Genomic DNA, 27,155 nt, shown 5'->3' on the forward strand with positions numbered 1-27,155 from the left:
TCTGCCTCTAAAGCGCTGTGGGGGACGTTTTGGGCAAGATACTTAACCTCTGTGAGACTCAGTTTCCCCGGCCTTAAGAGGGGTGGCCCCTGCCACTTGAGAGTTATTGGAACAAATTAAATGACGCGTGTGAAGCGCTTACTCAGTGCCAGCGCCGCTAAGCGCTCTCTAAAGTTAGCTACAATGACGACAGGCGACGACGCCCGCCGCCTCCCCGGTTCAGCTTGCTGAGGAGCCGGTCCCCAACCGCAGGAGCCAACCACCACGTAATGCGCGCCACGGCGCACAGACCTCTACACGCATGCTCTTTCCTCAGCGACCTCGCAACGGCGCCCGCCCCTAGCGCGGAGCCGCTGTGACCGCGCCACCAGACTTCCGTTTCCGGGGCACCGAGGCGGCTTCCGGCGGGGTGACCTGGGCGCGCTGGCCTCGCCGGGACCGGGAGCCGGAAGGGTATTCGCTGGCGGCCGGTAACCGGGAGGCGGGTGGGAGTGGCCCGGTGGGGCGCTGCTGACCCTCGGCAGGGAAGGGCGGCCTTCGTCTTGCGACCCGGGCCGGAGACTGGCTGCACTTCAGCCCGATCCACGGTGGAGCCCTTCTCGCTACCTTTCCCTGAGCTTCACCTGCTCCCCGGGATCCTGTGATTAGGGCCCTGCGGGTGGGAGTCGGGAGACGTGGGTTTCATTCTAGCCTGCGCCACTGGTTGGCTCTCTAACCTTGGTAGGGTACGTCCTTTCGTGGGCTTCAGCTGCCTTATTTAGCAGATGGAGGTCGTATCACAGTGATTTTGAGCTCCTTAATGGCAGGAACTGACTTTTATTTGTGTTAGACACTGTCGCCTGTCCCGGGTACAGAACAAGAACTGTGTAGATACTCTGGGCGTACTGAAGTTGTTTTGGCTCACAAAACTTTGAAAATTTGCCGAGAACTATTGATCTCCACCTCCTACCCAGCTCTCTAGTCCCTCCTACTCCACCCCGCCCCCCACCCTACCAAAAGCTCAGATAAAGGAAATTTGGTTTACTGATTTAGATAGTTCACAGGTCTCTCTTGATGCCCATCCAAGCATCCCAGAGCCTGGCCTGTCCCAGGCATTCAAATATTTGTAGTCACTAGATAGTAGATGCTCAGTTAATCATTTTTTAATGCATGAATCACTATCCATTTCAAGGAGGAAGGTAGATATCCTTAATTAGCAAGTTTTAATCATGGGCCTGGCAGTATGCTATTCCCACTGAAGTCTTACAACAACTCTGAGAGGCATTATTCAGTTCCCATTTGGCAGATGAGGAAGTTGAGGCAATGGAGAATAAACTTGTTTTAGGTCATTCAGCCTCTGAATGGTGAGGGCAAGAATTCAGACCCAGGTCTGAAATTCCAAAGCCCCATGTTCTTAACTGCTAGCTGAAAAAGGACTAGATGGAGAAATATTTTTGAATGTGTTCTAGCAACTTCTGTTTTGGGATTAACTGTTGTAGTTATGCGATGGCTATCATCAAGATAGGTGATCCCAAACCAAACATTTCATGCTGTGGAAATACTCTTGTCTGTCTCCTTTTCTTCCACAGTATCTGTATTGCTTGTTTAATAATAATTTATATCCTCCACTTTGTACCCATGTTATTCAGTCCTTTTGTTTTTGGTGAATACTGATCAGTTGTGTTGTGTTGTTCTGCCAGACTTCCAAAGCAGATGTTTTTAGTTATAGTTGAAATAAGAGGTGATAACGTTTAGGCATTATTTCTTTTTCTTTTCTGTACTACTTTTAAAGAGACTATATTCAGGAACTTGGAAGCACTGCCAGTATGTCTGATGTTCAAGAAGCCACTAACCAGCTCCTAGATGTGAACCTTCATGAGAACCAGAGGTCTGTACAAGTGACAGAAAGTGGCCTCAGAAGTGAGTCTGAACATCTCCAAGTCACTATTGGAGCCACTGTGCCTACTGGTTTTGAGCAAACAGCTGCAGATGAAGTGAGAGAGAAATTGGGGTCATCGTGCAAAATCAGCAAAGACCGGGGCAAGATATATTTTGACATTTCAGTGGAAAGTCTGGCTCAGGTTTGAATGAAGCAATGTTTAAAATAGTTTTCTAAATAGATCATTTTATGGTTACTTTCTAGTTTACAGACCTCTCTGGAATCCTTATTGCTTTTCTTTGCTCTGGCCCAAATCAGGTGATTTTAAAGTATTACTGCATTTTCCATTGGGTACTGATTTGTAAGTGTGACTACTACGTTTGCTATATTTTTTAGAAGTGATCCTAATATTTCCTGAGGGTGAATTCCCCAGAAAGAATCCTGTGAGACTTATGAAGAAATTCTTAGTATCTGCTACGCCTCTTAGAATTTATTTACTTCAGCATCTAGCTGAAGTTTAGACTTCAGTGGTGAAGCATAAAGGGAGAGATTTTTCTTTTTATCTGTATCAAATTTATTCTTGCTCAAAAGTAATTAGGAATCACTGAAGGTGAGAAGTGAAGGTCAGCAAACTGCCATCCCACTAAAGTAAAAGCTAAGCTGTATCTCATTACTACATAAGACACGTGAGGGCAGGGATTGTTGCCTGTTTGTTTTTTTATTTTTTTTGGTCAATATCTCCCAAGCTCTTAGTGTCTGGTATATAGTAGACACCCACTACATATCTGTGGGATGAATTGATAAGCAAGTATTTTTCATCCAGTGTTTTAGTTAATAACTCAGCAGCTTTGTAAAGATAGGCCTTACCATTATCCTCATTAATTAAGGATTAATTAATTTTATTCCTAAAATTGAGCTTAGAAGTAAGTAATTTGCACAGGGTTGCTTAGCTAATAATCACAGAGCTGGAGCTCAAACCCTATACAGTACCCCAGAGAGCCATGAGGGCAGTATAAAGCCCCACTTCACTGTCTTCGTCTCTCCCTTTCCCCCCAAACCCGTGTTGCCCACGTAACACTTCAAGCTTCTATCCTGCCATCTGTCTTTTTTCCTTTTCTGTAGAGGAACAGAAGCTGGGAAAAATTTTAAATACAAATTATAGGTATTAGCTGCTTCAAAATCTTTGTACCTAATTTTTATATTTAAATGTTGATAAGTTTATGCACTTCAGAAGCTTTTGCAGAAATTTGTTTCTAACATTTTTTTCCCTCCTGAGGTTCACTGTCTGAGATCAGTTGATAACTTATTTGTGGTTGTTCAGGAGTTTAAGGATTACCAGTTCAAAGAAACAAAGGTGAGCTATCCCAAATGCCGTAGCTGATTTTCAGCCATCTTCCCAAAGATTACATTCTGTGTATCATTTAGCATTACTGCTGCTTTTATAATATAGAATACTGGGAGACTTTTACAGTAAAATCCAGAGATTTATTGATAGTCCATCGCAAAAGTTGCTTTTAAAAATCATTATTGCAGGGGGTGGGGAATGGGTGAAGGGAGTCAACAGGTACAGATTTCCAGTTATAAGATAAGTAAGTCCTGGGGCTATAATGTACAGTATGGTGACTGTAATTAATAATACTGTATTGCACATTTGCAAATTGCTAAGATAGTAGGTCTTAAAAGTTCTCGTCACAAGAAAAAAAAATTTTAACGGTATGGTGACAGATGTTAACTAGACTCGTGGTGATCATTTTGCAATGTAAACAAATACTGAATCATTATGTGTACACCTGAGACTAAAATAATATTATATAATAATTGTATTCCAGTTTTTAAAAAGATGAAAGAATAACAGAACAAAGAAATAAAAATCAATATTGAAAAACTTATAAGAAATAGAACAAATTGTTTGACTTTCTTACAAAAGATAAGACACCTTAGATGAGCTTTGCTGATGTATACGGTTTCAAAATAGAATTGCTTCTAGGCTGTGAACCAGAGTAGGTGACAGTTTGTGTCATCTACAAATAACACTTTCTCTCATCATGCTCCTTTTGCCCTGCTTTCTTCTCTAGCTTGTTTTTTGAAGTAAAGCCAAAGTAATATCTAAATACTCCTTCAGTTGTTAGGATAACAGCTTTGTCCCCAACTTGTATTTAGCATCTGATTCCTAAATATTGAGATGCTGCCTAAGCTGAAGGCTGAAAATAGATCACAGTGAGTCTTTGGTATTTTTCAGATTGCTTTTTGGTCTGGTTTCCAGAGTCAAATGCTTGAAAACTTTTTTCTTTCAGTTTTATTGCCTATATTAGAAATAATCTTTTTTAAAATTGTGATGTGCTGTCTAATTCTCTAATTTTTATTTATTGACAACAGGTTGATTTCCAGTCAAACTGATATGAACCCCCAACCTAGAAAAAAACAGACCTAAAAGAATTGAGACTCAAAATAGATGATAATTTTATTAACTAAAAATGTAACTTCTAACACTAGTTTTATAACCCTTCAGCCTTCTGATAGGCATTGCCAACCATATCATATCTATAAAACTAGTAAATAACAGGCAGGGTACTGACAGTTTTTGCTCTTAAGTATTTCAAAATTGTGATAGTCAATTCTGTACATGAATAAATGTTAACATATTTTTTAAAACTATAAGTGTCCATCGTAAATTCTTGCCTCTAACCTACTAGGGTGTTATTAATATTTTCTTCAATTACTATGTTTTTGTCATCTTAGAATTTGTATTATTTTGAGTGTTTTTGGAGGTGAATTTGATATTATGGAATGGTTCTATATGAGCCAGGTTTTCAGAGTTGCCTTGTAAGTAACTGCAAAAGATATTACTGGTGGAAGTCCCAGAAGAAGAGCAGCAGGGATTAAGGTAGATTTTCTTTTTCTTTTTTGTTTTTTTTAATAATTTCACCTTTTATTTATTTATTTTTTTTAATTTATTTATTTATTTTACTTTTGGCTGCGTTGGGTCTTCGTTGTTGCACATGGGCTTTCTCTAGTTGCGGCAAGCGGGGGCTACTCTTCGTTGCGGTGCACGGGCTTCTCATTGCGGTGGCTTTTCTTGTTGTGGAGCACGGCCTCTAGGTGCATGAGCTTCAGTAGTTGTGGCACTCGGGCTCAGTAGTTGTGGCACGTGGGCTTAGTTGCTCCACGGCATGTGGGATCTGCCCAGACCAGGGCATGAACCTGTGTCCCCTGCATTGGCAGGTGGATTCTTAACTACTGCGCCACCAGGGAAGCCCTAGGGTAGATTTTCAAATCTCTGCAAGGGCAACTTCTCTCGTGTATGACCATGAGAAATTGTTAAGCCCTTCACTTTGTGGACTTAATTTGGAACATGCCCCCAATAAAACCTTGTTTTTAAACATTGGCTTCTAGTTTTCATTCTGTTGACCATCAGTTTTTCTTTGTTGCACTATACTTTCTCATGGCTTATAAAAGCCTGTTAGTTTAAGCATTCTAATGGGTTCTCTTATTTTTAAATATTCAGATGATATCATGAATTTTATTAGCCTTTTTATTAACTGATTTTAAAAAAAGGCTAACATCTGTGATTTAAATTTTTTTAAGCTAGTTTATACATGTACTTAGAGCAAAACTGTAAAGACTGAAAAGATATACAGTGAAAAGTATTCCCCTATTTTCATACCATGTGTTTCCCTCCTTGGAGGCAACAACTATTACCAATTTCTGAGATATGCTTCTAGAGATATTTTATGAATATGTGTATTTTATTTACATATTTACACAAATGGAAGTATGACGTACATACTGTCCTGGGCTGTGTTTTTTCTCATTTATCTTGGAGATCATGGCAATATCATTGTTGGATTTGACTGTATCACAATTTAATCGGTCCCATTTAGGACATTAGGATTTTTCACAGTCTTGCTATTACAGTAGTGCAATGAACATCCTATATACACCCTTGTACATATTCAGTCTGAGGGTCATTTTTCTGTTTAATAAGTTTATCCCATTGATGTTTATTGATATGACAGAAGTGTTTGGTCTTGGTTCTGTCACATTTATGCTACACACCTTCTGCTTTCTTTTTCTTTCTTTATAAAAATTTATGTTAAGCGTTTTCTTTGCTTTTTCCCCGTGCACGTGTTTTAAAATATTTGGAAGGCTTGTATTTGCTCTCTAGCTGTTACCGTTATAAATACAACTTAATCTACTGTTTACACAGTATTTTTGAATCCCTACTAAGAGCAGTGATGAAATTGGCATATTTCCCATATCTCTCTTCCTTCCCTTTCACCTTCCAGTTTTATAATTTTTCTTAGTGTTGAACCACATGCCTTTAAATCCTTTAAATATACTTTTTAAAAAATCATCTTTATTTATTTATTTATTTTTTTAAAAGATTGGATGAAACCCGAAAAGGCTTTAATGCTGCATGAAAAGTCACTGAGGTTATATTCTGGAAGCACCAAACTGCCTGTGTTTTGCACTTTCTCTGCTAAGCGTTAATTTCTATCCTTTGACCTTGGGGTATGAGAGAAGAGGATATCAGTGTGCTAAATTACTTCCCGGCTTCTGTTCCCTTTCCCCTCCAATGACAGGCCACTTTGTAACATTTACATTCTGTTTTGCATTCATAATCCCTGTATTTGTTTTCATTTAGTCCTATAGTTAAATTGATTATAGGCACACTACCTGTCCTTTTGTTACAGTTTTTATCTCTTGACTGGCATGAGTTCACAAATGTTTGTCTTTCACCTTTCTATTTGATTAATAGTTTGGGTTTAAAATTTGGAGTCACCCTTTCCTTCCTTAAGAATATCATAGGCAATGTTTGTTCTCATCTAGCATGAAATGTTGCCATGGAAAATTCTGAAGTCATCTTGTTATTTTTCCTCCTTATTTGTTGCTTTTTTGTTATTTTTGCATGATGCCCAGATGATTTTTTTTTTTCAATCTTTGAAGTTCACCAGTGTACGTCTCCTTGTTGCTAATTCCAGTTAAGACATGTCAGTCTATAGAGAAATTCACTTCCATTTATATTTCTTGAAAGTTTTCTTGAATTATTTTTTTTTTTAGTATGTTTTGTTTATTTTAAATCCCTTCATCAGGGATAAACCAGTTATACATACAGTAGGATCTCTTTGACTATCTTTGAGGTTTTATCATGTTCTCTAATCCTTTTTAAAATTTTTGCTCATTTTTATTGTATTTGCTTTACTTTTTTTCACATCCCTTACTGTGTTTTCAGCGGTGGCTTTTATATGTGGTGCTTTCAATATGGTCTTCATTTTTGCAGTGGTTTGTTTTTTTATTCCACTTTTTCTTTGAACTCTACAAGATCCTGTTTCGTCACCTTCTGGCGGCTCCCCTCATCTTTTTCCTGCTTTTATATCTCTGCTTTGAGCTCTTATTTTGCAACAGTATTTCCTTATTACACTTTTTGATGTCATGTCAACATATTTGATCACGGTTTTCAGCTGCTCTGTGGCAGTGTCTTTCTGGTCACTGGTTTTTGTCCGCTGTTTGTTTTTCTGTCCCTTTTCTCCTTTTTTCCATTCACATAAGTCTGGTGCTGATAACTTTTGGTAATTGCTCATCTTTGAATGAGGGAGTTCCTCTTGGGCCTACTGTTTATAGGAGGTTCAGGAACTGTTCCAAGCTAGCAAGAAATCCCCCTCATTCACTGTGAAGTTCCTTTTGACAAAAGGTTGTGGTGAATGAGTTCTCTTCCTTCTTTTTTTAAATAGCTTTATTGAGGTGTAATTTCCATACCACTTAACGAGTTCTTTTAACCATAACTTCTCGCTAGCCGGAAGCGTTCAGCAGCTTTAGGGTTATTCACAAGGTAGAGTATCTCTCCCCATCTCTACTCTGTTTCCAGCAAATAGAGCATGTCTATGAGATTCCTTGTTCAGCCTCCATTTCTCTCCTCTGCTGCTTCTGGGTACAAACGAGATCCAGGGATGCTCCCTCTCAGTGCATGTACTTCTTCCCTGCTGTTCCAGAGAAGAGTTTATTTCCTCCTGCTCTGCAGACTGCTCTCCCCTTTGTCTGAGATCTGTAGTCATTCTCCCTCTGGTGTCTTCCTGCACCTCTGCTTTACCTTCACTGAACCTGGGAATTCTTATGTTAGAATTCTTATGTTCTGTTTCTAGGTTACAGATACCATGTAGATTCTATTAGGATAGAGCTGGTATTTCTGTTGTTCTTTTCTTTTAGAGTGGTTTCTGAAGAAAGAAAGGGGCTGTACCAGTGTTATCCCACCATGTTAAACCTGCAAGTCCTGTAGATGCCCTTTATACGGAAATTATTTGTAAATAAAATTGAATTTGCCCAACCTGATATTACCATTATTTCATCAGGTTTCAAGTAGTATTAGAGCCTTCACTCACTTCCAATTCAAGTCTCAGCTCCATCAGTCAGCACTGATTTCTTTCTACTTTGATCTTCAGTAACATATACTGTCTGCGCCAGTGCTCTGCACCAGAACTTCTGATGGAAATGTTGTATGTTTATGCTGTCCAGCATGATAGCCATGTGAAGTGTAGCTAATGTGACTGAGAAACTGAATTTTTAATTTTAAATCATTTAAAATATTTCAGTAGCTGTATGTGACTAGTGGCTGCTGAATTGGACAGCACGGCTCTGTACCACCCATTTTAACATTTAACCATATTATCCATTAGCTGTTTACTGAGCACCTTTTTTATGCCAGACACTGCTCTAGATGTGTGGTTTATAGCAATGGTCAAGACAGCTAAGGTCTTTCCACCCTGTGCTTACCTTCTGGGAGGAGCCTAAACCTAATAACTTTAGATAATGTTAAGTTATCTAAAGAAAATAAAATGAGAAAAGCATGACTTGAGAGGATTACTTTAAGTACAGCAGGTCTCTCAAAGGATGTGCCTTTTAAATTGCTGTTAAATAATGAGAAGGGAACCGGCAGTGCAGAGAGGCCATGTGAAGCAAATACATTCCAAGCAGAGGTACGAAGCTAGGGAGAGAATGATCCTGAAGTGATGTAAGAGACACAGGCAAGAGTCGGGTTGTTTGGGCTTTTTAAGGAATTTAAAATTTGGGAGGTGTAATGGGAGGCTGTTGAGGGGCTTTAAGCATGATCAGATTTACTTTTCTAAAAGATGACTATAGATACTATTTAGAAATTGGATAGATACATTTTTAACTGTTTAAGGTTTGGGTTTTTTCTTTTCAAAAATAGTTAATATGTATACACAGCACAAAATTCAAAAGGAAGTCAGTGAGAGGTAAGCTGCCCTCCCTCCCCTGTCTTTCATCCACTCGTTTCCCCTCACTGGAGGTAACCACTGTTAATAGTTCCTTATTTGCTTACATTTTAATCTTGAACCCCAGCCTCTGATCTACCATTCTGTGTTATATTATTCTGTAGTAGCCTTAATATGTGTAAATCTTAATTTTCAGTGAGACTTTAATTTCCTCAGTTGCAGACATTATATTATTTACTCTTTTGTCCTGTACTCCTGCCACCCCCAACATAACAATTAATGTAGTCTATAGGCAAAGTAGGGGTTTATTTGTTCAATTAAAGTGGTGAGAAAGGAATGAAATGAATGGATTTCATTCTCTCTTTTATAGGAAGAAGTTCTAAAGGATTTTGAGGACTTGGCTGGGAAGCTTCCATGGTCAGACCCTTTAAAAATATGGAAAATTAACACTTGTTTCAAGAAAAAAAAAACAAAGCACAAAAAGATAAATCAGAATTCAAGTAAAGAGAAGATTGAAAGTGGACGAGGAGACAAAACAGATGAGAGAGATATCAAAAAAGAGTTCACTAACAATGTCTTAGATTCACAGATCTTAGACTATTATGAAAATCCAGCCATCAAAGAAGAGATATCAGCATTAGTAGGTGATGATTTGACATCTTGCAAAGATGAGACTGAGGAAAGCTCAAAAGAAGAAACTGATCCTGAAGTGCTGAAGTTTAGAGTCACATGCAACAGGGCAGGAGAGAAACATTGCTTTTCCTCAAATGAGGCGGCAAGAGATTTTGGGGGTGCTGTTCAAGATTATTTTAAGTGGAAGGCTGACATGACCAACTTTGATGTGGAGGTAAGTGCAGGCTCTTACTGTGATGATTCAAGAAGGCTATCATTATAAATGTGTAGAATTTTCAAGACTAACCCAATCTTATGGACAATTAAACTGAGGCCACAAAGCTTTTTTTTTTTTTAACATCTTTATTGGAGTATAATTGCTTTACAATGGTGTGTTAGTTTCTGCTTTATAACAAAATGAATCAGTTATACATATACATATATCCCCATATCTCTTCCCTCTTGCATCTCCCTCCCTCCCACCCTCCCTATCCCACCCCTCTAGGTGGTCACAAAGCACCGAGCTGATCTCCCTGTGCTATGTGGCTGTTTCCCACTAGCTATCTATTTTACATTTGGTAGTGTATATATGTCCATGCCACTCTCTCACTTTGTCCCAGCTTACCCTTCCCCCTCCCCGTATCCTCAAGTCCATTCTCTAGTAGGTCTGCGTCTTTATTCCCGTCTTGCCCCTAGGTTCTTCATGACCATTTTTTTTTCTTAGACTCCATATATATGTGTTAGCATACAGTATTTGTTTTTCTCTTTCTGACTTACTTCACTCTGTATGACAGACTCTAGGTCCATCCACCTCACTACAAATAACTCAATTTCGTTTCTTTTTATGGCTGAGTAATATTCCATTGTATATATGTGCCACATCTTCTTTATCCATTGGTCTGTCGATGGACACTTAGGTTGCTTCCATGTCCTGGCTATTGTAAATAGAGCTGCAATGAACACTGTGGTACATGACTCTTTTTGAATTATGGTTTTCTCAGGGTATATGCCCAGTAGTGGGATCGCTGGGTCGTATGGCAGTTGTAGTTTTATTTTTTTAAGGAACATCCATACTGTTCTCCATAGTGGCTGTATCAATTTACATTCCCACCAACAGTACAAGAGGGTTCCCTTTCTCCACACCCTCTCCAGCATTTATTGTTTGTAGATTTTTTGATGATGGCCATTCTGACCGGTGTGAGATGATATCTCATTGTAGTTTTGATTTGCATTTCTCTAATGATTAATGATGTTGAGCATTCTTTCATGTGTTTGTTGGCAATCTGTATATCTTCTTTGGAGAAATGTCTACACGACGACTCAAAACCTATGGGATGCAGCAAAAGCAGTTCTAAGAGGGAAGTTTATAGCAATACAATCCTACCTTAAGAAACAAGAAACATCTCAAATAACCTAACCTTACACCTAAAGCAATTAGAGAAAGAAGTACAAAAAAGCCCCCAAAGTTAGCAGAAGGAAATAAATCATAAAGATCAGATCAGAAATAAATGAAAAAGAAATGAAGGAAACAATAGCAAAGATCAATAAAACTAAAAGCTGGTTCTCTGAGAAGATAAACAAAATTGATAAACCATTAGCCAGACTCATCAAGAAAAAAAGGGAGAAGACTCAAATCCATAGAATTAGAAATGAAAAAGGAGAAGTAACAACTGACACTGCAGAGATACAAAGGATCATGAGAGATTACTACAAGCAACTATATGCCAATAAAATGGACAACCTGGAAGAAATGGACAAATTCTTAGACATGCACAACCTTCTGAGACTGAACCAGGAAGAAATAGAAAATATGAACAGACCAATCACAAGCACTGAAATTGAAACTGTGATTAAAAATCTTCCAACAAACAAAAGCCCAGGACCAGATGGCTTCACAGGCAAATTCTATCAAACATTTAGAGAAGAGCTAACACCTATCCTTCTCAAACTCTTCCAAAATATAGCAGAGGGAGGAACACTCCCAAACTCATTCTACGAGACCACCATCACCCTGATACCAAAACCAGACAAAGATGTCTCAAAGAAAGAAAACTGTAGGGTATTATTAACAAGAGCATGGGCTATGGAGACAGAGCTAGATCCAACTTTTGACTCCCTAACTGTGTAACTTTGGACAAGTTATTCTCTCTGAGCCTCTGTTTCTAATGGAGCCAATAATAGTTTATACCTGTGTGTCCTGAAGGTTAATTGAGATTATACATTTTAAGTATCTGGTGTGATACCTGGTCTATACTACATGCTTAATAGATGGGAGCTATTAAGACTTGAATTTTCTAATTTCTAATCTAGTGCTTTTTACAACATTATGTGGACTTTCAGATTATAAAATTCAAAAGAATTAAAACAACTATTTTGTTTTGTGTGTCTTGGTTTCAGACTTTGCTTCTGAAGTGGAATACATTTTTAAAACAAACCTCGACCTTCTAAAATCAGGACATCATTGCTAATACTCATGCTAGAGCCAGCTGTCCTCTTTCTTCAATTCTGCTAGATTCCCAGACCCAGATACTTCTTTTTTACATGCTTACCCTCCTTGGTCTCAATCTTCTACTATAAGGGTGATTCACATGTGAGCCATACTAACAAGTCTTTCCATCTCTGACAGCCTAAAAGGCCCCTAGCAGCTGACGTTTTCACCAAGGAGTCATTTACTGTTGCTTTTGGGACACTTGAATCTGGGGCAAGTTGCCTGTTCTCTCTGTAACTTTTTTTTTTTGCATATCAAATCAGAAGAACAAGTCCCCATTCTTTTTTTTCTTGTAACAGCTGTTATGAGAATGAATAGGCTAACTAGAACAGTGATGTCCAGAAGTTAGCATGGGAGCTCAGAGTACAGATTCTGGAGCCATACTACGTGGATTTAAATCCCAGTTTACGAGCTGTATAACTTTGGGCAAGTAAACTGACCTCTTTGTGCCTTAATTTCCTTATCTATAAAAGGAGGATAATGATACCTAGCTCAGAGGGTGTGGCTATGAAATGAGGTAACAAATATAAAGTGTGTAGAACAGTGGTTTGCATATAGCTAGGTAAGTGTTAGCTGCTGCTGTTAAGATCATGATGAGGAAATTTTAGGTGGAAGATTGCAGAACGTATTTTATTTTTACTTTTATTTTTGTTTGAATAGTATATATTTAACTGTGTGTTAGAAAAACTATAACTAAGACCAAAAAGAAACATTCTTTCACAGACATTACTTGAGTCAAGTTTTAAAAAGTACTAAAAAAATAATAGGTGTTAAAGCAAATGTGTCCCATCGTTAACAGTTGGTTAATCTAAGTGAAGAGCATACTTAAGAGTTCGTTGTGCCAGTGTTCTGGTAAGCATTTCTGGATGTTTGGAATTTTTTCCAAAAAAGTTAAAAATTTTAAAAATGCATATTAAAAACCTGGAAACCTTCAAAATGTGTTTCTCTTATAAAAATTCAGGGGGAATCTGGTCATAGCTAACTTGTGAATATGGTGAATTAAAAGGAGAATAAAATAGATTTTAAAATTTTAAAATAGGATATTCTTAAATGATTTCATTTATATGAAGCTCAAAAAAAAGACAGTAGTTTATCATGGTAGTGGTCAGATTAATGATAATTTGTGGTGGGTATTGACTGAGAGGGCAAGAAAAAATATATATCTTTATATGATGGTGGTTACACAGCATTTATATGTAAAAATTACTGCACTGCACACTTAAGATTTGTGCATTTTACCGTATGCAAAGTATACCTCAGTAATAAAGTAACAAAAATTAATAAAGCCTCAAATTGTAAAATCTTAGTGATAAGTACAGTTCGAATAACCCTAAAACTATTTTATTCTGTCTTATTTTATAGGTTCTTTTGAATATCCATGATAATGAAATTGTCGTGGGCATTGCATTGACAGAAGAGAGTCTCCACCGAAGAAATATCACACATTTTGGACCCACAACTCTTAGATCTACTCTTGCCTATGGGATGCTCAGGTAAGAGAATGGGTTTGCCATGTAGATGAAAGTGACAACTTGGTTTGAATTTTCCCTTCAAAATGTAATTTGTGAGGTACTGTGTTAGAATCTAGTAGTTAAGGAACAGGATAAAAAGCTAAAGCTCTCTTTCTTTGTATGCAATGTTGATTCCTTGAGATCCTGAAAATATCACTTAATTACTATCTCAATTTTCTTGATTTTAAAATGAGAACGATAGTTTTTATCTGCCTCTTGAACGTGGTTATCACTTTTCTGTTTAGAAAGGATATACTGCATGTTGGGAAATAGAACAGATTTTGCTTTGTTTCATTTCTATGCAGTGAAGCAGATGAAAGCAGAGATTTTTTTAATGTGTATAATGTATAAGTGAACACAGAGAGCTTTTACTTATATTTTAAAATTTTATACTCAAATGGAAAATTTTCCACTTTTCCAAGAGCAAGACATAACTTTCTTTCTCCTTTGCCCTTTTCCCTTTGATTGGGTGTTTCTTTCCACCACTAGGACGAGTTGTTTTCTCTAGGTTTCTGTTTGCCAGACTGCAAAATGGGTTTGATGTTAGACTTAAAGGATTATTAGTGAGGACTAAATTGCAAAAACAGATGCAAAATACCTGTTACATATGGTGCCTGGCATAGCCTGGTAGTTAATTGTATTTCCTTCTCCTCCAATCTTTGCTTCCTCTTTTACCCTGCTCATCCATGGAGTCCTAGTTCAATACAATTGGAACCTGTCAATTCAATGACAACAATAGAAAACTGCACCCGTTTGATTAAGGAAGAGCTCCTAGTCTTCATTCATTTAACAAACATTTATTATCTACTGCCAGGCATTATGGTAGGAGGCAGGGATATGGAGAGTTATTTTGGGTGCAACTGTTAGAAACCTAAGTAAGCTAGTTTAAGATTTTAAAAAAGTGATGATTGTGTGGGAGGGGGAATTACTGGCAAGATACTGAGAAGTCTTGGGAAATCCACAGAAAAACTAAAAGCCATACCTTAAGAAGGGTAGGAACCAGATCTTAGAAAACCACCAGAAACCTAGACAGTCACTTTTATCTACCCTGGGAGCCCACGGGCTCTTGTCTCTGCTGATCTGTGCAAATGGCTGCCCCTCATCTAAATTTATGTATTTCCAATTTTAAATAACCAGCCAGCCCCATACTGCCTAGGTCTTCTAGCTCTTTGTTCCCACATCTTAGAAGAGAGAATCTGGTTGACATAGTTTCAGTCATGTGTTCACCCAGACCCAGCAGCAGTGGCTGGGAGTACAGGGTTGCTTACTACCAAGAGGGTTGCCAAGGATTCTGTTACCATGTGTTGAGGGGCAGGAATGGAGAAGTAGAGCTGGACAGGTATTACAATAAGAATCCAGAGTTAGTCCCCAGGGATCTCAGTTTTGTAAGGGAGAACCATAATAGAATGTGGAAAGAATAGCAGAACAAAAGAAGGAAAGAGAAACCTTGTCGCCTATCTGAGGAGGGGATGCTTCATAGAAGAGGTAACATTTCAGCCACTAACAGTAATGCCTCTAATCCTGACTCTGTCACCTACTAGCTTTGTGTCCATGGATAGGTTTGCGTCAGCTTATCTGTAAATGAGAATAATAATAGTAACCTATCTCACAAGATTGTTAAAAGGATTAAAAGAGATAATGCATGCAAAGAGCTTAAATCCATGCCTGGCAAATACTAAGTGCTCAAAGTAAAGCAGTTATTTTATAGCAATGTTATTATCTTTAAAATTGAATTAATTAGGAAAGGAATATTGAATGAATAATTTCCAGTAAACTTATATTGATACATGTTCTACTTGACACATTTGAGTTGTTTTAAATGTAACAACACAGGTCTATATACAAAATAACATGTGTTTTCTAAAAGCACATACACACATATATTAAAAGATCTAGAAACTATTTCCATTTGGAAGTGAAATGGGATTTTGGATGGTAGTCAAAGGGGACTTTTAGTTATATGTAATTTTTTTTTTTTTAAGTGCTAGGATATAGAGTCAACATGTAATTACAAATTGATTTTTAAAATAAATATCAATTGTTGTTTCTTCATAACAGGCCTTTCATCTTAAAGCTTTAGGAATAGTCATTGTGGAAGTCTTGTCTGTTCACATAGGCTGTTTTCTTCTCTAGGCTCTGTGCTCCTCAGCCTACTGATATAATAGTTGATCCGATGTGTGGAACAGGGGCAATATCGATTGAGGTAATAACTTTTCTTTAGCTTTTATTTATTTATTTATTTATTATTTTTTTAATTTTATTTTTGTCTGCGTTGGGTCTTTGTTGCGGTGTGCAGGCTTCTTATTGCGGTGGCGTCCCTTGTTGCGGAGCATGGGCTCTAGGCACGTGGGCTTCAGTAGTTGTGGCACGTGGGCTCAGTAGTTGTGGTTTGCGGGCTCTAGAGCACAGACTCAGTAGTTGTGGTGCACAGGCTTAGTTGCTTCGCGGGATGTGGGATCTTCCCAGGCCAGGGCTCGAACCTGTGTCCCCTGCATTGGCAGGTGTATTCTTAACTACTGCACCACCAGGGAAGCCCTTCTTTAGCTTTTAGATAAGGAAGTGATACATCCAGAATGTTCTAGAACTCATGGGTAAATTAGACATAATGAAATCACCAAGGTTAGGTCCATGGACCCAAGAGTTTTGAGTGAATTACACTAGTAAAGCTGGAACTTTTGTGATAAGGATGTAGCCACTTATTACAAATAGCCAAGGACTAGATTTAGGTTATAAGTCATGTTTAGTCACTGGATTACAGAGGAGGCTGAGAATTACAAACTGGTGAGTCCCATTTCTGTAAAAGACAAACGGGAAGACTTGAACAGAAAAGATAATTGAGGGTTCAAGCATGAACTGGAGGAGGGCATTTCATCTCTATAAAGTGAGACTATGCTTCTCCATCCTCCTGGGTTCTTGTAAGATGGGGAAGCCTGTGACCATTAGTTAGGTTTGTTAGGAAGTCTAGCAAGGTTACAAAGTTTTCAGAAAATACCATGACATTGAGAGGACTCAAAAACTGCCTAAAGCAAAGCAAGAAATAGAAAGGCATTTTCTAATTGGAGAACATTTAACAGGAGAGTCTCCTTGAATCCGTATTATTGAATCAATATTATCTAAACTTTTGTAATAAATAATTTGGAAGAGGGCAGCAGTAAAATTGCTTAAATTTGTGAAACATAGCAAGTTCTTACGTATAGTATATGTAAAGCCAGTGGGAATAAACTGCAGGGAGATACCACAGATTCTGTGAGTGAGCAGAAACTGGACAGATAAGCAAGTCCAAAACAACCCACAAAGGGAAAAATAATCCAGACTGCAATTAGAAAATGACATCTGCTATCTGGGAATTAGAATCCCAGAAGGAAATCATAGTAGTCTAGATGACTGCTGTTTTCTGCTAGTGTCAGCTAGAGAAATTTACTCTGGCTAAAGAGCCACACAGAGAAAACTCAGTTGTTGTCACAAAGAATTCTGGGAACAAAGCAGAGTGTGCTCCTCTAGCATTAAACCATGATGTGTCTATTGTCTGGAATAGCAGTGAAGGTCACTACATGTCAAGAAATATGCAACAGAGCTAGAGAGAGACCAGAAGAGCTCCCAGCCCCACCAAAAAAAAAAAAAAAAAAAGATAAAAAGAAAATGTTTGAGGCATTTCCAGTAGGGGTAGGCATGAGGATGTCAATATGGAAAAACCTAGGTTGGTATATGATCAAAATGAATGAAATTTTGAAAGGGTATATAGACAGTTTGTTCACCAAAGTACAAAGTATTTGATTTATAATACTGCCTTTAAAACTTGGAAGTACTATAAAACCCATCTCTTTCAGGGGCTGAAAATCTAAATAGGTTTAGAAGAAAAAATGAATACTGGGCAATCAGAATCACCTGAGAGGCTTTCATCAAACTCTACATCATCCTCCCTACATCACCCTTCTCCATTACCCTCAAGGGTCTGTGCAAAAGAAAAAGCTAAGAAGCCCTGTGTCCATAGATGAGGGGATATTACTGTTTACGAAGGAGGAGATGTTTGTTACTTATCCCTAAACCAAGGGCAGAACTGTCTCTGCTTTCATATCAGAAACCTTCTGTTAATCTGCATAGAACATTGTTCAGGCCTAGGGCAGTATGTCACCTCATTGCACAAATAATATGGAAAGCTCGGTATTTCTGTTTTGCTGACATGTTTTTGATCTAAAATTACAAAATCCTGGGTTTCCCTGGTGGCGCAGTGGTTAAGAATCCGCCTGCCAATGCAGGGCACATGGGTTCGAGCCCTGGTCCGGGAAGATCCCACATGCCACGGAACAGCTAAGCCCGTGCACCACAACTACTGAGCCTGCGCTCTAGAGCCTGTGTGCCACAACTACTGAGCCCACGTGCCACAACTACTGAAGCCCGTGCACCTAGAGCCTGTGCTCTGCAACAAGAGAAGCCACCGCAATGAGAAGCCTGCCCACCGCAATGGAGAGTAGCCCCCCCGCTTGCCGCAACTAGGGAAAGCCCACATGCAGCAACGAAGACCCAACACAGCCAAAAATAAATAAAGTAAATAAATTTATTTTTTTTTTAAATTACAAAGTCCTTTCAAGAATATGGTGGTTATCATTCAAAAGCCTATATAATAGAGATTACACTTTATTTAAATTCTCAAATATTCCAGGTTATCGGATTATATGAAAATTCCATAATCACAAAAGGATATAGGTTAGTTTGATTTGGTTAACGTCTTCAAACTGCATTTATATTTAAAGTCTGTAATGCCTACTGTGTGGCAGACTGCTGGGTGAGGGACTGAGTGACATACAGACCTATCCTTAAGGAGTTCCCAGACTTGTTGAGCAGCAGACAGGTATAGAAATAATTAAAAAGAGAGCAAGGGCAGTGGCAGATACATGTACAAAGTGCTTTTGGAGGGGCAAACGAGAGACAGCTTGGAGAGTTGTGGTTGATGTCACAGAGGGCACGACATTTGAGCTGGGCCTTGAGAGATGAGTAAGAGTTCAGCAAACAGAAAGAACAGGAGGGCATTTCAAGCAAGGGGAATAGCAAAGTTGACAGCATGCAGTATTTTGCCACTTTAGAAAAGCATTGGATTATTGGATTGGATTGGATTGTCTTGTTTATTGACAAGTGATTGAAATGATTTTACCTTTAATCATTTTTTCATTTTTTTTTTTTGTAGTTTGCTACTTCTGTTTTCATATATACTCTTGTCTTTTAGGGGGCTACAGAATGGTCTAACTGTTATCACATTGCTGGTGATAATAATCCGTTGGCTGTGAATAGAGCAGCAAATAACATCTCATCTTTATTGACCAAGAGCCAAGTCAAAGAAGGGTAAAATTTTAATTTAAAAGATTTTGTAGCATCTCTTAGACTTAGATAATCACTTTTCTTTTTTCTTTTTTTTAAAATTAATTATTTATTTCTTTTTGGCTGCGTTGGGTCTTCGTTGCTGCACACAGGCTTTCTCTAGTTGCGGCGAGTGGGGGCTACTCTTCATTGCGTTGCACGGGCTTCTCATTGCGGTGGCTTCTCTTGTTGCAGAGCACGGGCTCTAGGTGCCTGGGCTTCAGTAGCTGTGGCACGCAGGCTCAGTAGTTGTGGCTTGCGGGCTCTAGAGCACAGGCTCAGTAGTTGTGGTGCACAGGTTTAGTTGCTCTGCAGCATGTGGGATCTTCCTGGACCAGGATCAAACCTGTGTCCCCTGCATTGGCAGGCGGATTCTTAACCACTGCACCACCAGGGAAGTCCGATAATCACTTTTCGTATTGGCTTTATGAACTAATACACCCAGTGCATTGTGACAGTATTATAGCCAAATGAATATATTGAGACTCCATTTAAATTTTAAAAGTTGATTGAAACTAATTTCTATTTTTAAAATATTTTAAATTTAACTATAATTTCCCCCACCCTAATGCAACTATTTTTATTTCTGTCTTCCTTTTTCTTTCTTTATTCAGATACCTTTTTTCCCAGGTAGTGGAAGAATTGCATAGATTCATTTTAATTTCATAAGTTTTCCATTAGTGCATGCAGGCATCCAGCTGGGGGTTTAACAGAGGCACAAGACTGCTCTTAACTGACTAGTGGTCTTTTCTCTGGAAGTGTTTTAGTATTGAATAAGTGATGTAGTTTGGAGAAGGCACCCCGTGAAGGGGGTGAGAGAAGGGGCCCCAGCTGTCCTCCTAGCTGTCGGGGAAGAGGACAGAAGTGGCAGCGGTGCACTCTCATATCTGAAACTTAATTGAACACAAACAAGGAACTCAATCCTCTGCTTAATGCTATAAGGATTAGAGAAATACCGGGGGGAAAATAATCTAATATCCAAATGTTTGCATATCCCACACATATTAGCTTTCATGTCCTCTTGTTAGTATGCTTCAGGACCACTTTTGGTGATTGTAGTCTTACAAGATCACATGGGCCCCAGGACCTAATTCATTCATAACTCAGACTGACACACAGACACGCTTTGTAATCATTTTCTCAATTCAAGATTTCTAGGTTCTTATAAAACAAGTACATATTAAAATATTAATATTTTCTTATGCAATTAAACAGTTGAAAACATTAAAAAATTTCAAATGCTTTTTATGTTTTTATTCAATCTGTTTTTTAATGACTGCATAATATTCCATTGTACAGAAATATTACAGTTTATTTAGCCTTTCCTCTGTTATTTGGCACTTAAATCTCAGAGTTGGAAGAGACCTGAAAGCTGTCCCTACAGTCCCTAAATGTCGTGTAGGAGATCCTGACCAGTGGTCTTCCAGCCTGTATAAACACCTCTTATGACTCTGAAGGCTGTTGATTCCAGCTTAGCACAGCTTTGAGTGCTAGTCATATCTTTTAGGGAACTTGAGTCTCTCCCTGTACCTTGTACAGATCTGGGTTTTTTCTTCCACTTGAGTCCGTAAAGAAAAATCTTATCTCTGTGTCACAGTGATGATTAGCATCAGATATTTGAAGGGCTACCAACCCTCCTCTCCCTCCATCCCAGCTCTCCACATCCTCTCTTCTCCAAGCAAAATATTCCAAGGTCCTTCAACCATATCCCTTTGATATCTGTGCATTGAAAGTCCGTTAGCCTCTGGGAAATTTCCCATCCTGAGATGTATGTTGCTATAGTACCTTAAGCCCTAATCCACTGCTACAAATTACATTTGAAGACACCATCTGTGCCAGCCTTTCACCATTCTTTCACAGTCTCAGCTGTCTTTGGGAAGAATTGGTTGAAATAGCACTTGGTCTGCAGTTTCCTACGAGAGGCCTCATCACAAAATTGTTTCTCTGGTCTCCTCTGCTGGAGTCCTTCATTTTCTTATAAAGTGGCAGAAATACGTAGCGGTAAGCAGATTTGTTAGGTCTTACAGGTGCTTCATATCCAGGAGCACAGGAAGTCATTATATCCCATGATTGACCTCACAGCTGCCTCCATGACCCTTAGTGTGAGGTTTATATTTGTACGTAGAAATCAGTTGTTTTTAAGAATATTTGTTCATTTTATGCAAAATTTCATATTTATTATTTATACATGGTATGCCTTAATATTATTTTATGTCTGTATACTGCTTATCCTCTTTTCTTTGCTAGTTTTTTTTTCCCTTTTGATTAGATTGCCAGTGCTTTGTTTTGTTCTTTCATATACTATTTGTTCTGTGGTTTTATGCTTGATGCTTTTTGTTTTTTATTCCTATTTCCTATTGAGGTTTTTTCATTTGTTATCTAAAATCTTAAGTTATATGCTGTAAATGTCTTCTTTTTAATAAAAGTTTTGACTAGAGCTGACTTTTATGCTAAGTACTCCTGTTGACCATATCCTATAGATTTTGATAAATCTGTTTTGGTTACTTTCTAAATGGTTGGTTATATACTTGATTCTCTCTGATCTAATTGTTTAGGACAGTGCTTTTCAAACTTTACTGTGCAAATGAATCACCTGGGGAACCTGTTAACTACGCACAGATTCTGATTCAGTAGGTTTAGGATGGGACCTGAGGGTCTGCATTTCCTGGCAAGCTTCCCAGTGATGTTGATGCTGCTGGTCCGTGGCCCAACTTTGAGGACCAATGGTTTAGATCATTTTTTATACATAAGTAGTTAAAAGCTTTTAGTTTATTTTTATATTATGTTTTATTGTGATTAATGAATTTTTATGGTATATTTTGTTTTATATTTATTGAGATTTTTCCTGAGGTGTAGTACATGACTAGGGTTTCTTTGAAACCTGACATTTTAAGCAAATAATTTCTATTTTCTGAATATTTTATCATATTTGTTTTTCATATCCTCTGCATCTTCACTTTTTGTCCGTTCAACCTGTACTATTTCTATCAATCTTACCTTGATTTTTTAAAAAATATTTATTTTTATTATTTATTTGGCTGCATCGGGTCTTAGTTGCAGCACGCGGGGTCTTCATTGAGGCATGCGGGATATTTCATTGTGGCGAGCGGGCCTCTCTCTAGTTGTGGTGTGTAGATTTTTCTCTCCCTAGCTGTGAGTTTCTGGCACTTGGGCTCTCTCGTTGAGGCGCAGGAACTCAGTAGTTGTGGCATGTGGGCTTAGTTGCCCTGCAGCATGTGGGATCTTAGTTCCCCGACCAGGGATCAAACCCACATCCCCTGCATTGGAAGGAGAATTCTTTACCACTGGACCACCAGGGAAGTCCCAATCTTACATTGACTTTTAATATTTTTTGCCTTTTTTTTGTTCTGTTTTATTGCAGCTATTGGTGCTTGTGAGTGTAATACATATTTTTAATATTTCTATTTTTCCTATTATGTAGTGATTACCTCTGTTGCATTTTATTTTTTCTTAAATTCTTTATTAAATATCAATATTACAACATTTAATTTCTGCTCATAATCTTTGATTTGCTTTTAATTTTTAGCCTGTGCATTATTATTGCCTGTTATAATTTTGTTTCTTAAACTAGTAGCTTTGCCTTAATGGGGAGGATTTATATAATATATATTATTATACTCATTCTGCCTCTGTCATTATTTTTTTCATGTTAACTTTTTTGTTCTCTTGTTTTTTTATAGTATGATACATGTTTTTTAATCTTAAGACCAGCACCTCTATATTTCCTAATTTTACATATCTGTTTCTTTAGGTCTCCTGTTATTTCTGTGTAGACTTACCAAACTTTATCCTTCAGATGTGTCACCTCATCATCTTTTTTCTCTTCAGAGTTCTGTTTTTCAGTGTATGTTTTATCAACAATGTTTTTACATCATCAGTTATGTAATTAACTGCCTTAACACTGTTTTCAAGTTGTGTACTACAGTTCTTTGTGCTAACGGTCTTTCCCCCTTAATCTGTCTTCTTAAATTGTAGATGAAACAGATATAGACATCTTTTGAAAACCAATCTTAACTAATATTTTAATCTACTTGTTTCTTACAGATTGTCATTATAAAAGTTTTAGCTTATGACCTATGCTTTCTGCCTACCTGCTACTTTAAAATTTTTTACTAAGTTGTTGATGTTGTCACTGATATTATTTTAGTTTTTGTATTTTATAGCAGTCTCTTCAGAAGAAAAGTCTTTTACAATTTCATTCTTCAGGATATGTTGAAGCACCTTTTCTTTTGTCACCACAGCAAACTGTCCTGGGGCTTGCCCATAGATACTATTCAGTGGGATATCTGCAACTTGCCACTAAGAACTGGCTCTGTGGACATTATTGTAACAGACATGCCATTTGGAAAAAGGTGGGACTTGTAAAAAAATGTTTTACTTTCATTTGTTATATTAGTACCCACTTGTCTTCTGAATCTGTTGTATTTTCCTTGAGCTTATTCTGTCAGAAATCTTCCATTTCTTTTAGCAGACTTAACAGTTTTTCACTTAAGAATGTAACAATATGATAGATTCACCCATTTTGTTTCTTCTGAGAACTCAGGAATGTATTAACTACACTTTGATCCTGACCATCACATGTTTATCCACTTTGTAGCCCATTGTTGAATTACATTAATACTTCAGAGAAAGGTTCAGGAAAACTTGGTTGTTTCTCAGGATATTTTTTAATCACTGGTTTCATTTACATAATGATTGCTTATACTCATTAAGGGGACCACTTACATAACTATTATAGTTGTCAAATCTTTTCCATAACCAGTTCATACCATTCAGAATTCTAAACAACTTACTAAATCTAATCATTTCATTGACATGTAATGGCAAAGCTCTGGCTCTAAAAGGCAACTATTTTTCATACCTCAGGACTTTCTTATTGCAATGCGAATGAGTTTTTAGTAACTTCTCATTTCATATAGTCCTACTTATTTTTTGCAAAGTAAGTGACTCATTAGACCTTCTTTTATAGGATGGGCTCCAAGAAGAGAAACTGGAACCTTTATCCAGCTTGCCTACAGGAGATGAGCCGTGTCTGCAGGCCAGGGACAGGCCAAGCTGTACTACTGACCCAGGACAAGAAATGCTTTACTAAGGTGCTGTACGTTAGCTTGAAAACTCAGCCCATGATAACTTTAGGACCTTTTTAAGTACACTTGGGGATATTTCAATAAGATTTGTTTTCTCCCAGTGTTTCTTACTAAGACCCCTGGTTGGTAGAGAAGCAGTTATCAGCTAATTACTTTTCTACTTTTTGTGTGTACACAGGCATTATCTGGAATGGGACACCTATGGCGGAAGGTACATACCGTCTGGGTCAACATAGGGGGTCTTCATGCTGCAGTTTATCTTCTGAAACGTACACCTCAAACTTTTGTTCATCTTCAGAACAAGATGGAGAAAGACCTCCTTGGTAATGCAAAGACTGAAGACGATTAGTAGTGCGGCCAGTGCTTCCTGACAGTGGAAATGTCAGCATGAAGAACTTGCTTTGAGAGAAAAATAGTACTAATAAAAGTGAAGTTTGGTATAAATCTCTTCACCCTAGATAGCAAAAGGTGTGAATAGAATGGAACAAGCCTTAAGAGAAAGCAGAGCTTTTCTTTGGAGCTGTTGTAGTTGGGCAATTAGTACTTTTCTTAAAATGCTTTAAAGATGCGAAGCCTACTAAAATACTCTGGGATTCGGGTTTAGAACATTTTATTTTCAGGCTTTATAGCAGTTCCTGTTTTCCATTGTAGCAGGTAGAAAGCTACCCTGGCGTAAGGGAAAGGCAGAGAGCACAATCAGATCATGAGGTTACATTTCATTGCCTCTGCAGCATTGTTATTTAGTTGCTCAAGTTCTTCACCTCAACTTTAAAAAATGAAGATTACACTTTGTAAAAGTGTTTGCCCCGTGACAAGATGAAATCTCACGAGACCTACAGAAAAGTTTACTATCTGCTTTAAAAATTACAATATGCATGTTATTCAGATAAATAGATAGAACTAAATAGACATTTCTATTTGTAAACAGCAGTGATTACACTGGTAGATGAAGTATGGGACCAACAAGCCATATTTAAAGAAATTTTATTTTTCTTTCAGTACACAAAGGTGGTGATGCTTTTCAAAGTCAAACATAAACCTGTCAAAGTATTTTTGTTGGCTTCTCTAAAGGACTAGAGAACAAACTGATATATCTTTGAATTAAAAACTGTGTAAGTTCTTTTATTTTCTCTCAGTCACTATTCATATTTAATTGCTTTTCCAGTAGCAGAAAGTCCTTCCCAAGACAGTGGAAAATGAAATAACCTAAACATCAAGTCCTTGTAAAAACAGTGCTTCTGTGCGACAAAGAGTTGGGATTTTATGTGGCATTCTGTATTCAGTTTACTTTGGAGTTTGTGGCTGCATTCAGCTTAGATTTTCAGTGTCATGTCCATAACATACTAACTTTTGATGTCTCATTTAGAATAAAAGGACACAGTACTTCTTTACTTTGAAAGAACAGAGTACACATTAGCAGCAGAGCCAACAGTCCTTGTGTGGTTTCTCTCTGATATACCTCACACTTGAGAATGAACTGGAATTAAGAAAGGGTCTTATATCCTAGACTGGAGTTCTTAACGTCATCAGAATGCACAGTTTCACTATTATGGGTTCAACATAGAACAAACAGCCTTTCACCTCTCACAAAAGAAACCATTTAAACCTCTAAGTGTTGGTCAGCAGTCCACAGGACTGGAAAAGTACAAGGACCATGTTTTCTCTACTGTTCACCAACTGCCTGACACATTACCTACCAGCATGGACGTTTAATATCTGTTGAACAAATGGATATTTTTGCATATTGGCTGTTTTTAAGTGTATCAAATTTGTGCTCGATATATCATAGCTTTAGTCCTATTAAATACCATCATAAAAACATGAACAGATGTGATTTAAGATGATGTAAGTATGTAGTGAACATTGTAATAGTTTGCCATCTTCCTCTCTAGTATTGTTTTGTAATCTGGTGACAGGAACAGGAAATGCGCTGCGTGAGGATTCAGAAAAGCTGAGATTGAATTATATATGACACTGCCACCTACTAGTTCTGTGACCTTGGTTTTTAACTTTTGAAACGGACCTCCTGCACCACGGGGATGTAAAAAGATGGGGAACGTAATCTTAGTAATCTGAAAACAGAATGACTTGAGTTATGGAGCAGACATTCAATGCATTTTAGACGGGAAAAAAAAACACACACTGAGACAGATTTTATAAATTTAATGAAATTAAAGGAAGATGGTTACCTGCCAGAGACAGTGTACTAGTGGCTAGAGAGGGAAACATTTGTTTAAACATTTCTTTTAAAATGGTAAAAAGACTTTCAGAAAATTTTAGATTCTGACATGTCAATGTCAGACATGGCTCAAGTCTCCACTGCAAGGATCAAAAGGTAAGCTGAAGACTGAAAAAAGGAAGTATTTTAAAAGGTCTGTAAAGTGCCTGAAGTACACTAATGCCCACAAGTGCTTAATATTAATTACTGAGCTAGGCATAGGAAAAGTAAAACATCCTTATTCTAAGCATAGGCTTTTCCACGTTCAGTTGAGGTGTTATGTGGGAATATGATGAAAGTTTGAAAATTCTAGGACAAAAAATCAAATTATTGTACCTTAGTTACTTTTTTTTTTTTAAGTTCAAGAGAAACACCATATATAGGTCTCTCCTGTACCAAATTTTAAAATGTGCACAACGCGAAAAAATTTATCATTGTTTACAAGAAGCCTGCTCTGTCACCCTCATACTTTTGCCCCAAGGCTAACACGTATGCCAATCAGTTGTGAGGTAGTAGCTGTTCAGTGATATATTCCATGATGAAAGCAGTTTTCACTGGAAAGAAGAATGGTGTTTTAGTATTTCTCAAGCCCAAATTCTGAATTTCCAACTGCCTACTATTGTTACCCCTTCTCCTGTATGTCCTACTTAAACTCAGCAGGAGCCTATCTTTCTCCACTAAAACCTGCTCCCTGTCCTAGCATGCCCAGCCTCCCAGTAATCTACACTTAATGCTGGGAGTCATTTTTAACTACATCCAGCTACTCAACAGGCATGAGT

At 37.8% G+C, this 27,155-nt stretch overlaps 1 protein-coding gene across 1 annotated transcript; it reads left to right on the top strand.

Moving 5' to 3' along the window:
- Positions 1-393: 393 nt before the first annotated feature.
- On the top strand, positions 394-25,278 carry THUMPD3 (THUMP domain containing 3). The gene is given in 11 exon segments (XM_036870309.1): positions 394-453; positions 1,772-2,060; positions 3,135-3,212; positions 9,458-9,934; positions 13,550-13,680; positions 15,832-15,901; positions 18,920-19,035; positions 23,313-23,423; positions 24,041-24,164; positions 24,337-24,448; positions 24,451-25,278. Coding segments are annotated over 10 exon segments (1,509 nt in total). The 5' UTR covers positions 394-453; positions 1,772-1,805; the 3' UTR covers positions 24,486-25,278.
- The last annotated feature ends 1,877 nt before the right edge of the window (positions 25,279-27,155 follow it).

This window comes from Balaenoptera musculus, chromosome 11 (assembly GCF_009873245.2).
Source record: "Balaenoptera musculus isolate JJ_BM4_2016_0621 chromosome 11, mBalMus1.pri.v3, whole genome shotgun sequence".
NCBI classification, from domain to species: Eukaryota; Metazoa; Chordata; class Mammalia; order Artiodactyla; family Balaenopteridae; genus Balaenoptera; species Balaenoptera musculus.